This window comes from Gymnodraco acuticeps, unplaced genomic scaffold (assembly GCF_902827175.1).
Source record: "Gymnodraco acuticeps unplaced genomic scaffold, fGymAcu1.1, whole genome shotgun sequence".
Taxonomy (NCBI): Eukaryota; Metazoa; Chordata; class Actinopteri; order Perciformes; family Bathydraconidae; genus Gymnodraco; species Gymnodraco acuticeps.
The window spans coordinates 5,853,433-5,873,185 of NW_022991180.1; the positions used below are offsets into that span (position 1 = coordinate 5,853,433).

At 39.5% G+C, this 19,753-nt stretch overlaps 1 protein-coding gene across 2 annotated transcripts in view; it reads right to left on the minus strand.

Annotated features, from left to right (window-relative positions):
- LOC117560822 (SH3 and PX domain-containing protein 2A-like) overlaps positions 1-19,753 on the minus strand; it is a 49,037-nt gene that overhangs the window by 8,841 nt on the left and 20,443 nt on the right. For both annotated transcript variants that reach the window (XM_034237889.1, XM_034237888.1), the window contains exons 7-8: positions 14,158-14,286; positions 225-338 (exon numbers count right to left, since the gene is read on the minus strand). In XM_034237889.1, coding sequence (XP_034093780.1) covers positions 225-338; positions 14,158-14,286 — 243 coding nt within the window. The remainder of the gene's footprint in view (positions 1-224; positions 339-14,157; positions 14,287-19,753) is intronic.

A 19,753-nucleotide genomic window follows, 5' to 3' on the forward strand; every position in this document is an offset into this window, starting at 1 on the left:
CTCGCTGTTTACCCAGACCTGAATCTAAACTCTGTCCAAGCGTGCTTATGATGGCAGGCAGACAGAGAGAGAGGTGTTCACACCGGCGGCGTCAGACGTTAGCGTAAGCCGGCAGTGGTGAAGCCGGGACGAGTTTGCTCCATTCCGTCACGTATCAAAGACTAAAGGCTTAGAGCAGAGGTTGTGTCTGTGTGTGTGGGCAAAAGAAGCAGACAGTGACTTACCTTCCCCAGCTTTGGAGGCGCCCAGCTCCAAGTCATCCCGTGTGCCACTGTGGGAGTGGAGATAGGTAGCAGGGACCCAACCCTGCTCCTCTGCTGTGCTGACGAACCACCAACCTGAGGAGACATACAGAGGCTGAACATCACCAGGACTATTTACAGAAGGGCTTCAACCTACTTTGATAAATATTGATAAATCTGCTGATTATTACGTCAGAAAATAGTGGAAGATGTCCATGCCGTTGTTTTTAAGTCAAAGATGATGTCTTGAAATGTCTTGTTTTGTCAGTCCAAACCCAAAAGATATTCAGTTTAATATAATATAAAACTGAAAATATATACACACATACATATTTGAGAAACTGGAATCAGCATTTTCTGCAATAAATTAATCAAATCCATTTGGCTTTACGTTTTTTTTGTTCTATTGTTCAACTAAAATGTATGGTTCAGCTTAGTAAAGAGGTTTATAGTATGCAGGATGTTAAACAGATATCTCACAAAATGCATCACATAGCAAGATGAGGATTTTTTTTTACAGATGAATTTGGCCCGAAATGAAACGATTATTTCCCAAATAATTCACATAACAAATCTCTATATAATGGATTATATCTGGTGATGTTACCAAAGGTCTAGCCTGGGTTATATCTCCCGTCAAATGTATATATTTTTGTATTTAGTTATTGACCCCTGATATGATCAGATTTCTCAAATCCCTTTGATGAACTACCAATAGACATGAACACGAGGAAGTCAATTGTATTGTGCACTTTAATTAGAAACAGAGCCAAGAACATCAGAGGAAACACCGCCTGGCTGCGGCTCCACTCGTGATGAGGTCTTGCGTTTCATCAGGATCACTCATGATATAAGTGGGCAGGACATTTCTGAAGTGCTGTTTCTGGCCAAAATATTCATATGCAATGTTGCAACTAATTTGACTTTAATCCTCTGGGAATGACAGCATTGCTCCAACAACTGCATTATGACAAATGGTTCAGTTGGAAGAAGTGCAGATACAAAGTACACTTTCAAAAATCTGATCCCGATAATGTGAGTGGAGTACAGATATCCTTTTTGTTAGATAAAATGTGCTGTATAGGGCCTCGTGTATACATTGAGAGCCCATTAAATTAATTATTTAAACATATACATTCACTCTAAATGTATAAGTACAGGTCTGTTCTTAACAGAAAGCCAATGTGACAAAGCTGGCACAAAAACTGTCTGGTGTGTCATGCCACACATACACTATTTGTTGTGGTAACGGGAATACAATATGGCTGACAGCTGTCTGGATAACCCATAAAGAGGATAGGGGGCTTCCATCACACTTTCACAGCTGGCCCTAACATCCAGTGTACATTTTTCCTACAGAAATGGTGGGTTACGACGTAATTTAGTTGCACACAATTAACACGGTGGAGCAGAATCTAGTATGATTGGCAGGAACATAGAAAATATGTATTACTCAATTAATAAAATGGTGAAATAATCAAATTATAGGATGCCAACATGGAAATGCAAAACAACAAGCAAATAAATGTTAGACCATTATGTTGGACAAATTGCATTTAGTTTAATAACATGTAATTACTTAAGTGTAGTCATTCATCATAATTAGACATATGGCAATTCAATGTTGCTATGACTTAATATTAAAGATGTTTTTACTGGAGTTTGAGGTAGACAGGAAAGTACAAAGTGTTTCAATCTATTTTGTTGGATCTGCTTTATGTGGAGTAATTATTTTGTTTAAGTCAGAGAATTTGAGAAATGACAAAGCCCAAAGAGTGGAGATTCTGCCAACTCTGAACAACTTCTCAGCTGGTAGGAGACATCATGTTTTTTCTGTAATTTATTGGTCTTTGCAAGAATGCCCATGGTATTTGTGTAAGGTCGTTTTTCTCAGGCGGTTTCATACTATAGTTGAACATAGTTCTGATGACTAAAATAATTCAATGTGTCCACCAAATGTTTCTGGAATCTAGAGGCGCAAGAGCTGAGCTGTCCAAATGACTTCCTCAGTGGAGGACATAACAAAGAAAATCTTTCCAGACCTTTTTGTAACTTACGCATGCAATCTCTGTGATTCATATGACGGATTCAATATTGAATTGACTAAATAGTTCAGCTACACGACAAAATAATCAGTTGCACAGTGGGGGTGTTTTGGGTGGATCCTGAGGGAAGGATGCTGTTAGTGCCTGGCACTGTGAGACATGCTGGCTAGGGCTCAGGTATGCAACACGCCATGTAATGTGCTCAGTCTTTGCTGTGGCTTGAACAAAACCTCATGCCAATACATCAGGAAAAAAGAAAACGTTGTGTACAATATTCACGACCCCTTAAATAGACTTCCTCTTTCCATAGTGGAGCTCAAATGTTGTGAGAAGATTCAATTAGTGTCACCTCCGCCAAGAAGGTGATGTTCTTGGTTTGTTTTGGTTGCCAGCACCATCACAGAGAAACTACTACTTTTCATAAAACCTGGTGGAAGAGTTTAGTATGGGCAAAGGAAGAAGATATACAAATTTGGAGCTTATCCGAATAATGGGGTGTATATGTGTAATATTTTTAATTTATGGAAACAGCCTGGAAAAGGAGGTCAGTGCTCTATGAGTGCCCTTGAATTAAATATAAATTACACTGACATCCTAATAAAAAGGAGCTATTTACACCATAAGTGTATTTACTACAGTATATCTCACTGGGTCACTGAGAACATTTAAATGCATGTTAAGTGTTAAATGAACGGCAAAGGGCAACACTTGCTACATTAATAGTTAATTAAATTAAACTGGCTATTATAAAGAAAGGTCAAATTGGCAGGAGTAAAAAGACGTGTCAGCCCAGTGAAGGAAAAACCTTACATTTGCAAATTGCCATTTTCCCACTGACTTGCCTGCTTAGGGGAAATGTCATTCTCACCTCAGCAAACCGACACTTACAGAAATGTAAGCAGTGGTATGAGAATAAGGTGTGGAAAAGTAGTTTAATTGAGAGAACTTGGCTGTGAGTCTGACTATATACATACGCAGCAAAGACACATTGCCATGTTAAAAGACTGAGTAAATATATTCTGTTATTGATGGCTAGGGCTGTCTTGCCTGTATTTCTCAACCATCCTCCATATGGCAGGTGCTTAGGCTGAGTTCACTGAACCTCAAAAGAAGCAATAAAAGTCCTTTTAAAAACGCACACACATTACGCAAGTGCCGATTTCCTGGTCGTTGCAGGTTTATATCATGCAGGTTGCAATTATGTAAAGTGTAGAAAAAAACACTTCTAAATGAGAAACCTGCTCCATATCTTTCATTGCATGTATTAATTCACAGTGTTTGCACTACACACCTGCAAATAACCAGCTCCATAAATCCTTGTACAGCCAATGCAAAATTAAATTGTGCTGAAACCATGTGGTGGATATGAACTATGATTTAAAGTGAAACTCACATATGGTCGTCACATATTGTCGTCACATATTGTATCCTTTTATTGTGATCATTCTTGTGGAATATTTCTCCATTAAGGCTGGGAGGGGAACATGATTCCTGAAGATTGGATAATGTCAACCCAGGGTTATCGTTTGTACATTCTTCATGATGACACACACCTTAAACTGAGGTCATAACAAAATAAACAGCTGTTTTTTGGGTCTCCTGTTGCCAAGACATCAATTTTACTCAAAGTTAAAAGGTTAAAAGTGAAGGTCCTGTGAGGTTTGAGACTAAAGTTTTGGAATCAGATGATGAAAGACCAAATGGCAGATAATGGAGAAGAACGTGTTTTTTCTTCCTTGAATCCGGATGACAGGGATTATCTGTACAGATGTGGGAGGAACAAAGATGAAGGAAGCATACCTTATGTCTAGAATTATGTGCGTGGGTTTGTCGAATAGAGAGAGCAGACATATGTTAAATGGAAAGCTATATCTATGTCTTAATCTGTGCCTTTTTATCATTTATTTCAGTTTTTTAGTCTTCATCCCAACCTGCTTTTCCTCATGTCTCACTGCCTTGCTACTCACATAAGGAAAAGGAAAATTCTTGGAAAGCTTCGGCACAGTTTCAACCGCAAAGGAAAAAAAAGAACATGCTGACTGGCAACACAAATAGCTAAACATTATTCAATCGTATGAATAAAGCTACTCAGTAAAAAAAAACTTTGAGCAGAGTTTAGTTTCGTAACCTCGACAGATAGGGGGGTTAGTGGTTGCATAAGACAATAGCTGAACCCACAACTCTCTGGTGGAGATGTCATATAACACCATCACATCATAGTATCGAGACCACAGACATCAACATCAAATGTCAAAGCCTCGGAAAGGAAGAAGTCAAACGGTTTGTTTTGAAAACACTTGTATTTTGTTACAAGGACATCAGGAAAAACGGAATGTTTAATGTAGAGCTGAGGGCGAATTGTAACTAAGTTTATGCCTCAGTAGCCTGCTGTGAGCTGCAAAAACTCTGGTCGTATCCATTTAAGTACGTGCTTTATTCCAATAATTTCTGTAATAAAAAAACGAAAACGATGATGTCAGCCTTATTTCGCCAGAATGAAACATAAAGATCCAGTTTTTAAAGCAAAAATGTCTTTCTCGAGGAGAAAGCCTGCATCAGAACCTCCTATAATATTTTATATCTTGTAATTCCCTGTAATCTCCGATGATTGCGTGGCAACTCGGCGCACAGAACCCAAATTGGCATATTTAAAGTTTGATCGAGGCGAGGGCTGTCACCGTTTAGATATTTTTACAACACTATTATTGTGGACGAAATAATTCCTAATAATGATTCTGTTGTGATAATGGTAGAACATTTGAAGAAAAAATATATAATAATATCGTCCGTCAAATTAATCTTTAACTTTGTGTGTTTTGTCTCTTTTTGGCAAATGCATTACACCTGAAGTGTAGGAAGTTGGACAGAGCCCGTAACCATAACCATACAAAAGCATGATTACAGAGGTGCTAGATTATTTACAAAATATTATCATTGTGTATTATTAAAATGAAATCAATATTCAAGTTTTTGAATATTATGGTAATCGTCATTGTCTGATGACCAACACTTGAGGTTATATGGACATAGAGGGCTAGTAGGTGCATTTTGTTACTGTCGGACGGATTAAGGCTAGCTGTTTCCTACTAGCTGTTTTAATCAATGATTTTATCACTGAGCACAATCTCGATTTTATGTTTTTAACAGAAACTTGGATTGAACAAAATAACAGTGCAGCTGTTCTTATCGAATCAACCCCTCCCAACTTTAGTTTTATGAGTCAAGAAAGAATGCATAAGAAAGGGGGTGGAGTTGCTATTCTGTTCAATGATTCCCTTCAATGCAGGAAGACATCGTATGGAAACTTTGATTCTTTTGAATATGTGGCCCTTCAGCTGAAATGCTCCTCTCGAGCTCTGTTCCTAAATATCTATAGACCACCCAAATACTGTGCAAGCTTTTTTGATGACTTTACTGAACTGCTGTCTATAGTGTGTATTGACTTTGACCGTCTAGTCATTGTTGGTGATTTTAACATCCATGTTGACAACCCCCAGGACAGAGGGGCTAAAGAACTGTTTTGTGTTCTTGATAGCTATGGACTGACTCAGCATGTGACGGAGCCCACGCACAATAAGGGGCACACTCTGGACTTAATTATCTCAAAGGGTCTGAATATCTCTAAGGTTGTGGTGACTGATGTTGCACTCTCTGACCATTCCTGTGTTTTCTTTGAGAGCTCTATTTTTGTTCACAAAAATGTTCAAAAAGAGGTAACCACAAAGCGATATTTAACTGAAAATACTCGGGAAATGTTTACTCAGAATTTCTCTTCCACACTTGCCCCTGCCAACATCTCAGTAAATGAGCTAGTAGATCATTTTAATTCAAAAATTAAAAAATGTATAGAACTAAGGTAAAGGAAGTGTCTGGCAAGAAAATATCTCCATGGAGAAAGGCCATGAGCGTGAAAACAGAAAAAAGAGAATGTCGAAAAGCTGAACGCAGGTGGCGAAAAACAAATCTCCAGGTTCACTTTGAAATCTATAAAGAGAGACTTGGCCTTTATAATTTGGAATTGAAAAACGCACGACAATCGTTCTTCTCTGACATCATTACCAAAAACAAAAACAACGCACGTGCCTTGTTTGCTACCGTCGACAGACTAACTAACCCCCCAGTGTCAGTAGCCTCTGAATTTCTATCCACCAGGGCGTGCAATGATTTTGCCTCCTTTTTCAGTGACAAAATTCAGAAAATCAGACAAGCAGTCAGTGCCTCTGCATCAGGAACAGCAAATGTGTTGTCTCTGTGTCCACTTAACATCAATTCAAACACCATGACACAATTCCATCAGATTAATGATAAAAACCTAGAGGACATTATACAACTTCTGAAATCCTCCTCCTGCTGCCTTGATATTATTCCAACAGGATTTTTTAAAGATGTTTTGCCTTGCATGGCCTCAGATCTACTTCATATAGTAAACAAATCTCTTCACTCAGGTATTTTTCCACAGGCCCTGAAAACTGCAGTCATTAAACCGCTCTTAAAAAAGAATAATCTAGATGCTTCAGTAATGAACAATTACAGGCCCATATCAAACCTCCCATTTCTAGGTAAAATCATTGAAAAAGTTGTTTTTCAACAGTTGAGTAATTTCTTGCATTTAAATAACTGTTTCGATGTGTTCCAGTCAGGCTTTCGTCCAAACCACAGCACTGAGACTGCTCTTGTAAAGGTCTTTAAGGACATCCACTTAAACACAGACAGTGGCAGAACTTCAGTGTTAGTATTATTAGATCTCAGTGCTGCGTTTGACACTGTTGACCACAGCATATTACTAGACCGACTGGAAAACTGGGTGGGACTTTCGGAAACAGTTCTAAATTGGTTTGAATCCTACTTAAAAGGACAGAAACAACTTTGTTTCTATAGGTAAATACACATCTGAGTTGACAAATATGACATGTGGGGTTCCTCAAGGCTCCATCTTGGGGCCTCTTCTCTTTAACATCTACATGCTACCACTGGCTCAGATAATGAAAAACAACAAAATAAGTTACCATAGCTATGCGGATGACACACAAATGTACGTAACAATTTCACCAGGAGACTATGCTCCAATTCAAACACTGAGTAAGTGCATTGAACAAATCAATGACTGGATGTGTCAGAACTTTCTCCAATTAAACAAAGATAAAACTGAGGTAATGGTTTTTGGAGCCAAGGCAGAACGTATAAAAGTTAGCGCTGAGCTTCAGTCTGCAATGTTCAAAACAACAGATAAAGCCAGAAATCTAGGTGTAGTCATGGACTCTGACCTGAGTTTCAACAGTCACATTAAAACTGTTACTAAATCAGCCTACTATCACCTAAAGAATATATCTAGGATTAAAAGACTAACGTCACAGCAGGATTTGGAAAAACTTGTCCATGCTTTTATCTTCAGTAGACTCGACTACTGCAATGGTGTCTTCACAGGTCTCGCTAAAAAATATATTAGGAAGCTGCAGCTGATTCAGAACGCCGCTGCTCGAGTCCTCACTAACACAAAGAAAGTGGATCACATCACTCCTGTTCTGAAGTCTTTACACTGGCTTCCTGTGTGTCAAAGAATAGATTTCAAAATACTGCTGCTGGTTTATAAAGCACTGAATGGTTTAGGCCCAAAATACATTTCTGACCTCCTGCTAAATTATGAACCATCCAGATCTCTCAGGTCTTCAGGGACTGGTCAGCTTTCTGTCCCCAGAGTCAGAACTAAACATGGTAAAGCAGCGTTCAGTTATTATGCTCCAAATATCTGGAACAAACTCCCAGAAACCTGCAGGTCCGCTGCAACTCTGACTACTTTTAAATCCAGGCTGAAGACTTTTCTTTTTGTCGCTGCTTTTAATTGAACTATTCATATCTTAGACTGCACTGTAACTTTTATCCATGTACTTTTTCTTTTAATGTTTAATTGAACTATTCATATCTTAGACTGCACTGAAACTTTTATCCATGTATTTTTTCTTTTAATGTTTATTTTATTAGCTTTTCTTTTTAATGACTGATTTTAAATGCCTTTTTCTTAATGTCTTTCATTTTTTGTAAAGCACTTTGAATTGCCTTGTGTTGAAAAGTGCTATATAAATAAACTTGCCTTGCCTTGCCTTGCCTTACTGTTTCCATTTGTTTGTGCTAAGCTAAGCTAATCGACTCCTGGCTGTGGCTTCATGTTAAATTCACATTTACCTCTCCACCAGAAAGAGAAAAAGCACACTTCCAGAAAAATGTTACTGATTGAAAAGCTTTTCAAAATGAATGTTTCTTAAATGAAAACAAATCAATGTTTGTTATTTCAAATGAAGATTTTGCAGAACTTTGACAATGCCAGATGGTAAAATGCAAATGAGATATTCCTGCAGCCAAGAAAGTAAAACTTTGATGCCTCTCTGAACTTATATTATTTCCATTGTACAGACATAGAAAGAGAGCGAGCAACATTTCTGAGCTCTGTGTCTCTCATACAGTATCTGCCATCTGGAAACTCTATCAGCTTTAAGACCTGGGTTTCTTTTTTACAGTAATCAACAACAGATTCTCAGCTGCAACAAGAAACTAGATTTATGTCATTTCGGGTTTTTCCTAAGGTGACTGGATGACCTATAAAACAAAACCGCAATCTTCGTATACAATCAATCACCTAAGAAATAGCATATATAACACAATGTGACATTGCAATGCTCTACTCATTCCGACAAATGCATCATTTAGACAAATTGACCTCAAACTGTGCCGAGAGTTTTTTTTGGAGTAACTCTGTAATACTCGCTAAGGATTTCTACACATCTAGCATGAGAACCACAGATTCAGCCGCACAAAGAGGCTTTTTTTTCACGACCTGAAATGATGAGGAATGCAATGGCTCAGCAGTCCTGCAGATATCTGACACCACTGTTGAGTAGAGTAGGAGAAAAACCCCATTCATTTCCAGCTTCTGTATTCATTAACAGTGGATTCAGTATCAGAGCACAGGGGGAAGGTATTCAGCCCAATATACACACGTTTTCAGTTTTCATAAAACACTGGGTTTCAATTACCTGGGAGTCTATGGTAAGAGGGAAGGGCGGTAAAAAAAACGGCACAACTCGACTTTCAAGAGCTTGTGTTGACCTAAGGAACAACCTTCTCTCCCTCCCAGCCTCTGAAAGGATCCCCTCATGGTCTCAACTAAAGCTGTGTGCTCTCCAGGCTCCACTGATTTGGAGACACAGCAGTCCTTGAGTTTCTGAAAGACCACCCTTTAAAATACTGGTTTAACTCAATGGTCAATTCTTGAGTGAGACACAGAGGCACCTTTTTGGCTGCAGTCGGATTTCTGTGCGCTATTATTACCACTATTTGTACTCTTAAATACTGTTATTGCTCCTGTTATACAACTCATCTGCTTGTATGCAGCAGCAGTAGGAGTCTTGAAGAGCTAAAAACGCAATTTACAAACCTCCCATTTAAGTTTCCGTATCTAAAAATACAGGATAAGGTTAATTCCTTGAAATGGTCATTAGTTCTTCCTATGGTAAGCTGAAAGAATGTGGTAGATGGGGATCACTATGAGTGGATTATGTGGTTTCCATCTGTTGCTGAAGGTTTTTACTTAAAAATACTTTTAACACTTGGAAAGTTTTCTGTATCACGTCTTCGGTGGTTCACAGGCAAGAATTATAGGGTTTTTCGTCTTTTGTACAAGGAAACATGTTCTTGCTGAAACTGCACATACCATTCTGCATAAACTGAGGGTTTGAGAACGAACAGTACTAGATGTTCGGAGCTGACCTTGCCCTTTATCCTCCTGCATCAGAGAACATTTGGAAAGGACAGTAATACATTCAGCTGTCAGACTTGCAAGAACTACTGTTGCTGGAAAAAGTTATTTCCATTCTCTCATTAACTCGCTGAATATTATGGCAACACGCCTTTTTGTGCCTTTATCTAGGTACATAGGAAAGTCATCTGTAACTCTAATAAAGTGTTATATGAGAGCATTGTATCCCAGGAGGAACAATACATCATGTAAACTGCGAGCTACATTTATTACATTTACCAAGGTTATGTCTTCCATATTTGTTGTTGTCCATGCATTATAGCTCAAACAAGAATCTACAGTATACAAGCAGCTCTGTAGGGCTGTATTTAGACACAGCAGTACTTTGCACTAGCGCGGCTAAAAACAATTCAAATAAATTAAATAATCTGATTGCCTAAAAAATTAATTCCATGAACTCAGTAGTAGTGATCTGGATTTGGAACTTTTGCCATGACACACATAGTGCCTTCAAAGAGTAAGTGTAAGTCTGTGCTCTTGGAATAAAGTCAAAAAGAGCCTGCCTCTCTGAACATCGAGCTCCAGCTGAACTGTAAGCCCTGAGATCATCTTGCATCCAGCCTGAAGACGGAGAGCGCATACATTACTGTACTGGTGGGTACTTTTTTTCCATGTGAAGTTAAAGAAGACATCCTGCACATCCATCATGCCACGCTGAGGGCCAGACCTGCTTAATCTGCCAGGATTTGACTCGAGCAATCTCTAAGGGACTTCAGCCAGGAAGTCAAACATCTCCAGCAGGATACCGCTGTTCCCTTCCAACTTCTCCATGGCTCACATTCATCAAACTTGAAATCCTTTGTTTGTGAGGACGAAAAGGCCTATTTTATATAGATACGTTTACTGTGACTCTTCGGGCTCTTCTTGAAATTCTACCTACTCCTCCCTGCTTAATTAAGCTGGGTGGAGCAGCATATAGTCAATACATACTGTACATGGGTGGTGCCAGAGGGTCTTTGGGGAACTGGAGGGACTGACGGATGTGAGCCGGCCTCCCAAAAACAGACTGGCATTCCTGGAGTTGATTTGGCAGATTGTAATTCATAGAGGCTGATGCAGACTTGGAAAGGAGACAAGTTTAACCCTGACTGGGCGCAGTGTGGCTAACACTGCCCTTGAGGTGCAGGCAAACCAGCTGCAATAAGTGCAATATTTCCAGAAGTAACTGCAAATTATTTTTCCTTTCCTACATGCTACTCCATTAACGGGCAAAGTTTAAACCGCTGAATACATCTGAGCATTCGAACTGACCGACAAGGCTGCTAGCTTAGCGTTGGTTAACATCTCTCCAATACAGTGTAAACTGAGGAGGCATCCTGGAGGATCCATTAAGCCATTATAATGAACAAACCTTTCTGAACCACTAACTTTGGCAGGAAATGGCTTTTTCCATTTTCTCCCAGAGTTTCTCCCTGTACTACTCTCTCCTCCTGAGCCAGCATTTCTCCCTGGCAAACTCTCATAAAATAGACAAATAAAATAGCTGCATAGGGAATAATGGCAGAATTAAAAAAATGTATTGGTACCACAACACTATATTGTTATGCCTTTATATTTGGCTACTTTATATTAATCCATGCATTTATTTATATCAGTTTTTGCAGAAAGTAGCTCCTATTATTCTTTGTTTTTAGAGTATCATTCCAAAAAACCTGAATGCTACAACTACACATCAAGCAATCATACCCTGTTGATTTACAGCATACTGCACCATACCAAACACTAACAAAATCAATACAAAAACGGTACTATCTGAAACAAAGGCCAAGACACAAACTGTATCGTTGAGCCACTGCAATGGAAAATACTGCCTTGGCTCTGAACAGCAGGCTGGAAAAGTGGAGAAAGCTGAGCTCTCTTATAGGTCTGACCTAGATTCACTGCCCTGTTGAAGGCATACATGATCTAATCCAAGGTAAGGAAAAGTCGATAACTGCCCTGAGCTGCATTCACAGCCAACATCTATGGTACAGTATAGCTTTAACAGCAGGGCTTCTGTTGAGGGACTAGGGCACAAATAATACAGAGATTTTACTTTTTACTGTAGATCTGTCAGTGTTATACTCTCATACACTCACACCTTTTCTGCAAAAAACAGCCAGACTTCGACGGCAACATGACAGCATACAGATATTTTCCACTCACTGCAAAAACTCTGCAGGGGGAAACCATGCTGTCGAATGTACTTTAAGCTTTAAAAAGGAAAATATGTGACTAGATGGAAGCTCAATAAAAACCCATTCAATCCTTTTATCATTACAAATGTAAAAGAAACCTTTTAACGCCTCTAATGCAACATATTCACTCTGTAACTCACAGACCAATCTGTCAGAAACTATTAAAGGGTTTTGTACTTATCCTGCAAGGGAATGAATGCTAAATCAAATGGGCTCTGAAATCTTCTTAGCACACACCTGGTCTTGTTTGTATTGGCAAAGGGAGATGGAGGGATGTCCCCCAGCTAAATGGAGCAGATTCAGTTGACTTCCATTGCAGGAGGTGTTGAGATTTCCATTAAATGCTAGCTGTGCTGCTGGAAATAGTCTCCAAAGCAAGATGTAGGGCTGGGTGGGTGGGGGGGGGGGGGGGGTGTATTTAGCTTAGATCTCAGTGAAAGTGTCCGTCAGTGTATAATAAAACTGTCAAATAGCCTTAGGATGTGTTTTAAGGAGCTTGGACTCTTCTGTTTTGCTTTCTAGAAACTCCTGACAATTCCAACTGAGCCAGAGATGAATGAATGAGCTGAGTGAGAGATGCAACCAAATATAGCCTTTCCATCAGAGAAGAGGATGACACAAGGCAATAATAACATTGAAACTAAGCTACGGTAATAACACGAAAGCCTGGAAAATCATAAATCTGCAATGAGACCATTGAAGTGCATGAGTTTCACATTCTGCATGCATCATCAACACACACATCAACCACCATAACTTTACACATAGGCCAACTGAAATGCAAAAGTGAAGGGGCCTCTACTTAAAAGTGCAGGACCATGCAGTTTGACTTCATGGAGGAAAGCTCTCATATAAGGCCCCCCGATAAAAGGACTTCAAGGTGTTGGAATATCCGCCTCACTGTGGCTCCCCATTGGGTTGAAATCCTACTGGAGCAGGGAGTGAAAACAAATACATGAACCCGAAGGCGGGACACGTGACACTTCAAAGCAATTCCTACTCCACAGACCCTCTTCCTTAAGGCCAGTGTGGCATGGCGTTTCACTCACACCCATCATGAAACCCAAGTCCAATTACCTTGCTGGTCACTATTTCCTCCATCCCCATCCTCCCACTGAAGAACACATGAGTCCCATTACAGTTCAACTGTCTCAGCACACCATTAAAGCTCAGACCCTGTTCCTGGGCCTATACCTTTCCGGTCATTCCTGGGCTTCGTATAGCAAATTCCCTTCAAAATAAAAAGGGATTCGGGCAGGTGCTTAGACCTGGTGGTTTAACAACTATTTGTATAGTTACCCAAGACACGTGAATTGATTCAATATAGATTTTCCGGTATCATTGTATCATATAGTGTGAAACTATCTCACCAGATTTCATGTCATTGCATTTGAAATATAGATAATCTAACCGTTATTTTTGTTAAATCATATACATTATTGCTTAATCGTGTAGTTGACTCATCAAACATGAAATATTGTCACATATATCCTAAAACATGATCCTGGCTCTGTTTGCTAGGTTTTCCCAGAGGTTAAACAGCTGACTAAGGACTCTCTGCAGCTGGCATTTGTAAATCCGGCATAGTAAGGTGGAATAATTAATATGAGTCTGGAAGACATTCCTCTTGCGAGAGGCAACATTCTGGCCCTGGGCCTAAACCAACAGTGGGAAACACAGGGCTGACTGTAGGCCAAAGTGAGCCTCAAGATGGGGCTAAATAACAGCTAGCTGTAGACAAAGGAGGTAAAAGGGTTGAGCTTAGAAAATGCAAACAGTCAGCATGTTTGAAGAACTATGGAAATACTTTGTTTATGTCTGACATGCATGTTGCCCTTTCCTGCTCAACATGTCTGTGTTGTGCTTTTGTTTTGATTACTCACCACTCTCACTCTTCTCAATGACATCGACCACCTCGCCCGCTTGAAGGCCGATTTCTGAAGGCTCTTGTTTCTCGTAACTGGCCACCACCACGTACTGTTCCAGGAGCATGGGGTCCGAAGCATCCAGACCTGGGGTTGATGGGAAAAAACATGCCGTCAGCCAGCTGCCAGCCATAGGTCCACGAGAACCGCTCCTGGGCACTCGTTGTGCCATAGGCCACACTGTCTGTAGAGCTCAGCCAATCACAATAATCACAGGGCTCAGTGCATCTTCCTGGGAGTCTAGCCATAGAGCTGCATCCCCCTCCAGCCCAACAACAAGGGCAATGGAGATGCTAAAAGTCTAAAAAAGGAATCTCTTGCAGTAGAGTGCAGGATCAAGCAGTCAAGTGAAGATAATCCATTATGTGTCACTGAAGGGGCCTCCTCCTGATGTGGGACAAGACCGGGTCAGTAGATGCAGGTTTACATTAACACAGTGGAAAGAGGAACAGCAGTTAGAAAGCAGAAGGGGCTCTAGAAATGATAGAAAAGTGGGCTTAAGCCAGCTAAGGACAGGACAGTAGAGTGGGAGAAAGAAATGGTTTCCCTTGGAAAATAAACCATCTGCTAAAAAGCCTCCTTCTCCTCAGTTGGGGTTGGAGCTGGAGAGAGAGTAGGGGGTTGTGTACGCCAATCATAAGAGTCGGCACTAGAGGCCTTAAATAGAACCAGATGAAGGGGCTGGAGCTGAGCTCAGAGGGATGGCCTTCTGTCTCCATGAAACACTAGAGCTCTGACTACAGCATGCAGCACAGCCAATGGAAACCTCTCTTTCTGTACCTCACTGAGTTAACCATATAAACACCAGCAGTGACTTAGTTTCAGTTTGTGCAGGCTTTCATAACTTAGTCATGTCCACTACTTCAATAAAGTTTGGTTACTCTAACTACAGGAGTGTTTTGTTATGGATATTTCATGTGTGAATAGTTAATAAAAGCATATATTGTCCTATACATTACAAACATCTACGACGTGTTTTGCCCCACATGTAGGGCTGCATCCTCTGAGCCTAGCTGAAGCCATAATCTTGAAGAATCCCTAAAACAAGCATAGCTGAAGACCCTAAAGCACATCTAACAAGCGTCAGCTGGAATCCAGACATAAGCACAGCTGACATTCAGTTCACACATTAACAAGAGATTCAGCCGTCCACTGAGTTCAAAGCTGCAGACAGAAAGGAGCTACTGTCTGCACACTTTAGATTATATCTGTTTACACTAATAACGCTGCTACATTGGATGCACAATGTACTTTTATGGTGTGTTTGAATAACAGGATCTACAAATCACAATCTCTATTTATGGTCACAGGCTGCTTTTACTGGAGTGCCATCACTGTGGTGTAAAGTTAAATATGTTGGCTCCTGACTCACATGATCAACAAATATTTCCAGCAAAAAAATGTCACAAGGAGAAGAGAAAAGCCGCCGTTTTAAATAAAAGGTCATGACAGTTTCTGGAATGAGGAACTTGTGTACAAATGAGGCTGGGAATAAGATGATTCAGTCCAACACATTGAAGGTTTAAGTCTTAGATAAGAAATGACACCTTGGTTTGAAACGTAATTTCTCCAAAGAGCTTCAGACTGAAGATTAACTTTTCTCTCTTGGGATGATATTTTGCAATCAATTTGGGATCAAAATGAACATGTCAAGGAGCTCATAACTTATGAAGAAGAATTCAACAGCTTTAGCATCTCAAATGCTAAAACTGCCAAAGAGTTTGACACTGGATTACTGTGGTTTGAGAAGCCTCAAGTTATTTGTGCAAGATGTTTTGCCAGACCACAACGTTGGGTGCAGAAACACTGGAAAGAACACATCATTTAAATGTTGGTTATTGCCTTATTTTTCTTCAAAGTCAAATATAACAGCAATAACTTCAGTTACAGCAAGCAGTGATATTTGTTTTGACATTGACATTATTATCGGTAATGTGTGGTTGAGTGGTTTGTTTCAAATCACAGATAAATTAGAACTGATCAATAATAATGATGGCTCAACATTGACATGAGACGACTGTATCAAACATGTTTGGCTGTAAGATTTTTACTATTGAGAAAAGTGAAAACCTAAAATGTCTTTCAGTACTTAGTGATTTTATATAAGGCAGTCAATTTACTTCCAGTAAAGGTTGATGTGGTTGATTTTGAATTAAATACATTTAAAAAAGGCATTTTCAGACATAATTATGCAGTATTATGGGAATTTGAACATGTCTATATCAAGTTTCCAGGCATTATCTTTGGTCCTGATTTACAGATGTATTGGTTTACAGTGCCTTGACTTTGAGTGCTATTTAAAATTAGCTACTTATTCCATTACACTTTTTCATAATCAGTAAATTGCCTTCTACTCAAACTGCAAACATGTGAACTTTTCTTTGCTTACTTATTACTAAATCTGACTTTGAAATAAAATATAGACCTCTTGGGAACCCACTCATAAATAAATCTGCTATCCTGGACATTTTCTTGTCAAATAAAAGAAAAGAACAAAAAAAAAAACGTGTCGTAAGTCAGATGAATATAAAACTCTGCAGGTCATGACCTCATAAAACTATAATCTATATACAATTATGAGAATAGATGTTTCTACAACCAATAATTAACTACTGTGATGAGTGAACACTAAATCTGAGACCTGAGGTGAGTGAGTAAAGACTTTGTCAGCAAAGTCAATAGGCCTGAAAAACAAAAGCTAATATTTCACTCTCATTCAGGAAATGAAATGTTTTGCAACAGCAGGAAGACAGAGCCAGAACCGGGAGAACATGTGTGAGAAAAATGGGGTGAACAAGTATTGGACAGGATAGGTCTAATTTCGAAGTGTGTAAAAAGAGCTGTGAAATGAGTAGTATAAAGTAGCTTCATAAAATTACTGTGTACAAATTAAAGTCTCAATGAAGTGCTTTAGCCCAGTAAAGTTACAGTACTTTAATAAGTCACTTCCTGATAAGGGTGATTTCACATAGTATTCAAAGTTATAGAACAGTGATTTCAGATATTTAGCTTAATTAATGGATGCATGGAAGAAGTTGTTAGCCTAAAGCAATGGTTGAAATAATACGCTTATAGTGGTAGTTGTACAAAAGCAAACTTAGCCATACCAACTTGAACTATCCAAATACTATGAGATATATAGCTTTTTACATGATGGGTGGTGTTGATGAAAGGCTAAATAACTGATAGAGCCATGGGGGTAGGAACCTGCTGACAAAAAAGGTTGGGAACCATCATTGAGTGTTTAAGTTTGCATGTCTGTTTATATATCTAACGTGTTATGTATGCACAACGTAGATCCCAGGTATTTACGAGCTATGAAAAGTAAAGTATTTTCTTCTTGGCTTCCACCAGATAGCCCTATTAGCCACTCACTGTGTTTATATCTCTCCTCACTCAGATTTATACATGTGCTTCCTGCTCCCACCCTTGCACTCCCAGATGTCCTAACTCTATCCAACCTCCACCCCCACCCCCACTAAGCCATCATCAACTCCATCCAAAGTCGATGACAGTACGAAGCGTTGCAATAATTCATCACCAAGAGGAAGGTCTAGTCTACCCAAATAAGACATTATTTTTCGTGAGAGATTTTTCAGGATCAAGCATTTTGCTTGATAGCATAGTTGGCATTGGCCAACCATATTTTGAACCTTAGGGTAGCTTTATGATAAAATTGGCAAAGTGCAATCCCTTTGTTTGTCTCATCAGCAGCAGATGTGCAGTTGGATTAGAAAAGGACACAGGACTGGGGTTCAATGTAGTACAGATGTACTCATGTCATTGAATCAGTATGTGGCCCTGAGGGAGAAAGGGCAGACCACAAACAATTAGTACAGAAACGTTCAGCAAAATCATAAGACAGCTCTAACAAGGCTGTTCGAAACTGTCTAATATCTTAATCATCTTTAAATGCACTCTAGTTAAAAGTGTAAATACCATAGAAGGTTTCACAAAGGTACATCAGACAGAAAAACTTTGGAAAAATCTAAAACCTACATTGTTTTTGTCCATGTTTATACGTGAGCGCTCTTTTGCAAACAACTGTAAACACTGTGCATATGTGTCTTCATACACATACGTATACAGGTTACAGTTGACGGTGATAATAAAACAGGCACCCACTTGTAAAAACATCCCTCCATAACGCTACGTGAGACAAGAAACTCCACATGGGAACCTTTAACTTTATTAGTTACCGTTACACTGGATGTTGCAGATATAGATGGTTTCCAAGAAAGTCTAGCATCAAAAGGAAATGCTAATAAAATCCAAATCCCTCAAACCAACCTTCCACTTCATCAAGTTTTCCAGTAGAAAATCTGACGCCTTTTACATTCGACTACTGTATGTGAAGCAAAAGCAGAGCCATCAAATAACCTATGCCTATAACTGGACTTACATAGAATTACAAATAAATAAATAAACACACATGTCTGATCTCATTCATTACTGAACCTTTTCTGGCTCAAACGTGTTGTTTTGAGCATTAAGCTTACAGTAAGTTCTGCCTCGAGGGTGGGAGTCCACCGTGACAAATGGTCACTTATCAGAAACAGAGAGGCCTCTATTAGATCTGCTTTCAGCTGGAGGTGGGGGAGGAGCTTTGACCATGCCAGAATTAACTTGGGGGAGGTAGGGGGCTGCATCTTTACACTGATCCTTAAAATGAACATCAATATCCATAACTTGGGGGCGAAAAAAAGTTAAATGCAACACTTGATTTAAACCTAGTTCAACGCACAGAGTTAATCTTTCGGCTACTGTGAGACTCATTGTGCATAGAAGAGTGGGGGCTGTTCATTGAAAAAGAGGCACAGTGCACGGTTGTTAGACAGATTTGAAAGTGGTCATTTGCTTTAATGATTTCCTATACCGGTTTAAAATCTTAGCCATCTGAAAATACAAATAAACACAGACCTCTTGACCCACCCCGCCATCTAAGTCGTGAACACATTAACCCAACAAGCATGCGCATACACCAATTACAGTACGCGAACACCCACATAGACACAAACCCATGCACACATACACACTCTACAGGCCCCCGGAGACCCGCAGCTCAAATAAAGACAGCGAGTCTGCACATATAAACACACTCCCTCAGTCCGTGCGCAACACTGAAATGGTTTCCACTTGCCACGTAAACCTCCTCTCCAGCTGCTATTCACATGCACTACACCCCCGAGTGCTCCGTTTCTTTCTCTCTCCAACTCATTTTCAAACCGTCTCCTGCTCATCTCACTTTCTTAGTTAAATATACAGATTATCATTGATGATTTAAAGATGAACTGGCTTTGCAGAACCCTCAACATCCAAAAAAGTATGCAGCAGTTGATCCCAAAATCTGAGTAAATTGGAATCAGATTGTTTTCTTTAACAGTTGCTCTTTTCTTTCTTCCCTGTGTATGGATAGTATACTTATTTCATCACCATGGTTTCTTGTCAATTCAAGACAATTCATTTCCTTTAGGGTTTGAATATGGAAGGGTGTCTTTTTGATCAGTCCGAGTTATCTGACAGGGATTTACTCGAGCCTAGCTTAGTATCTGCA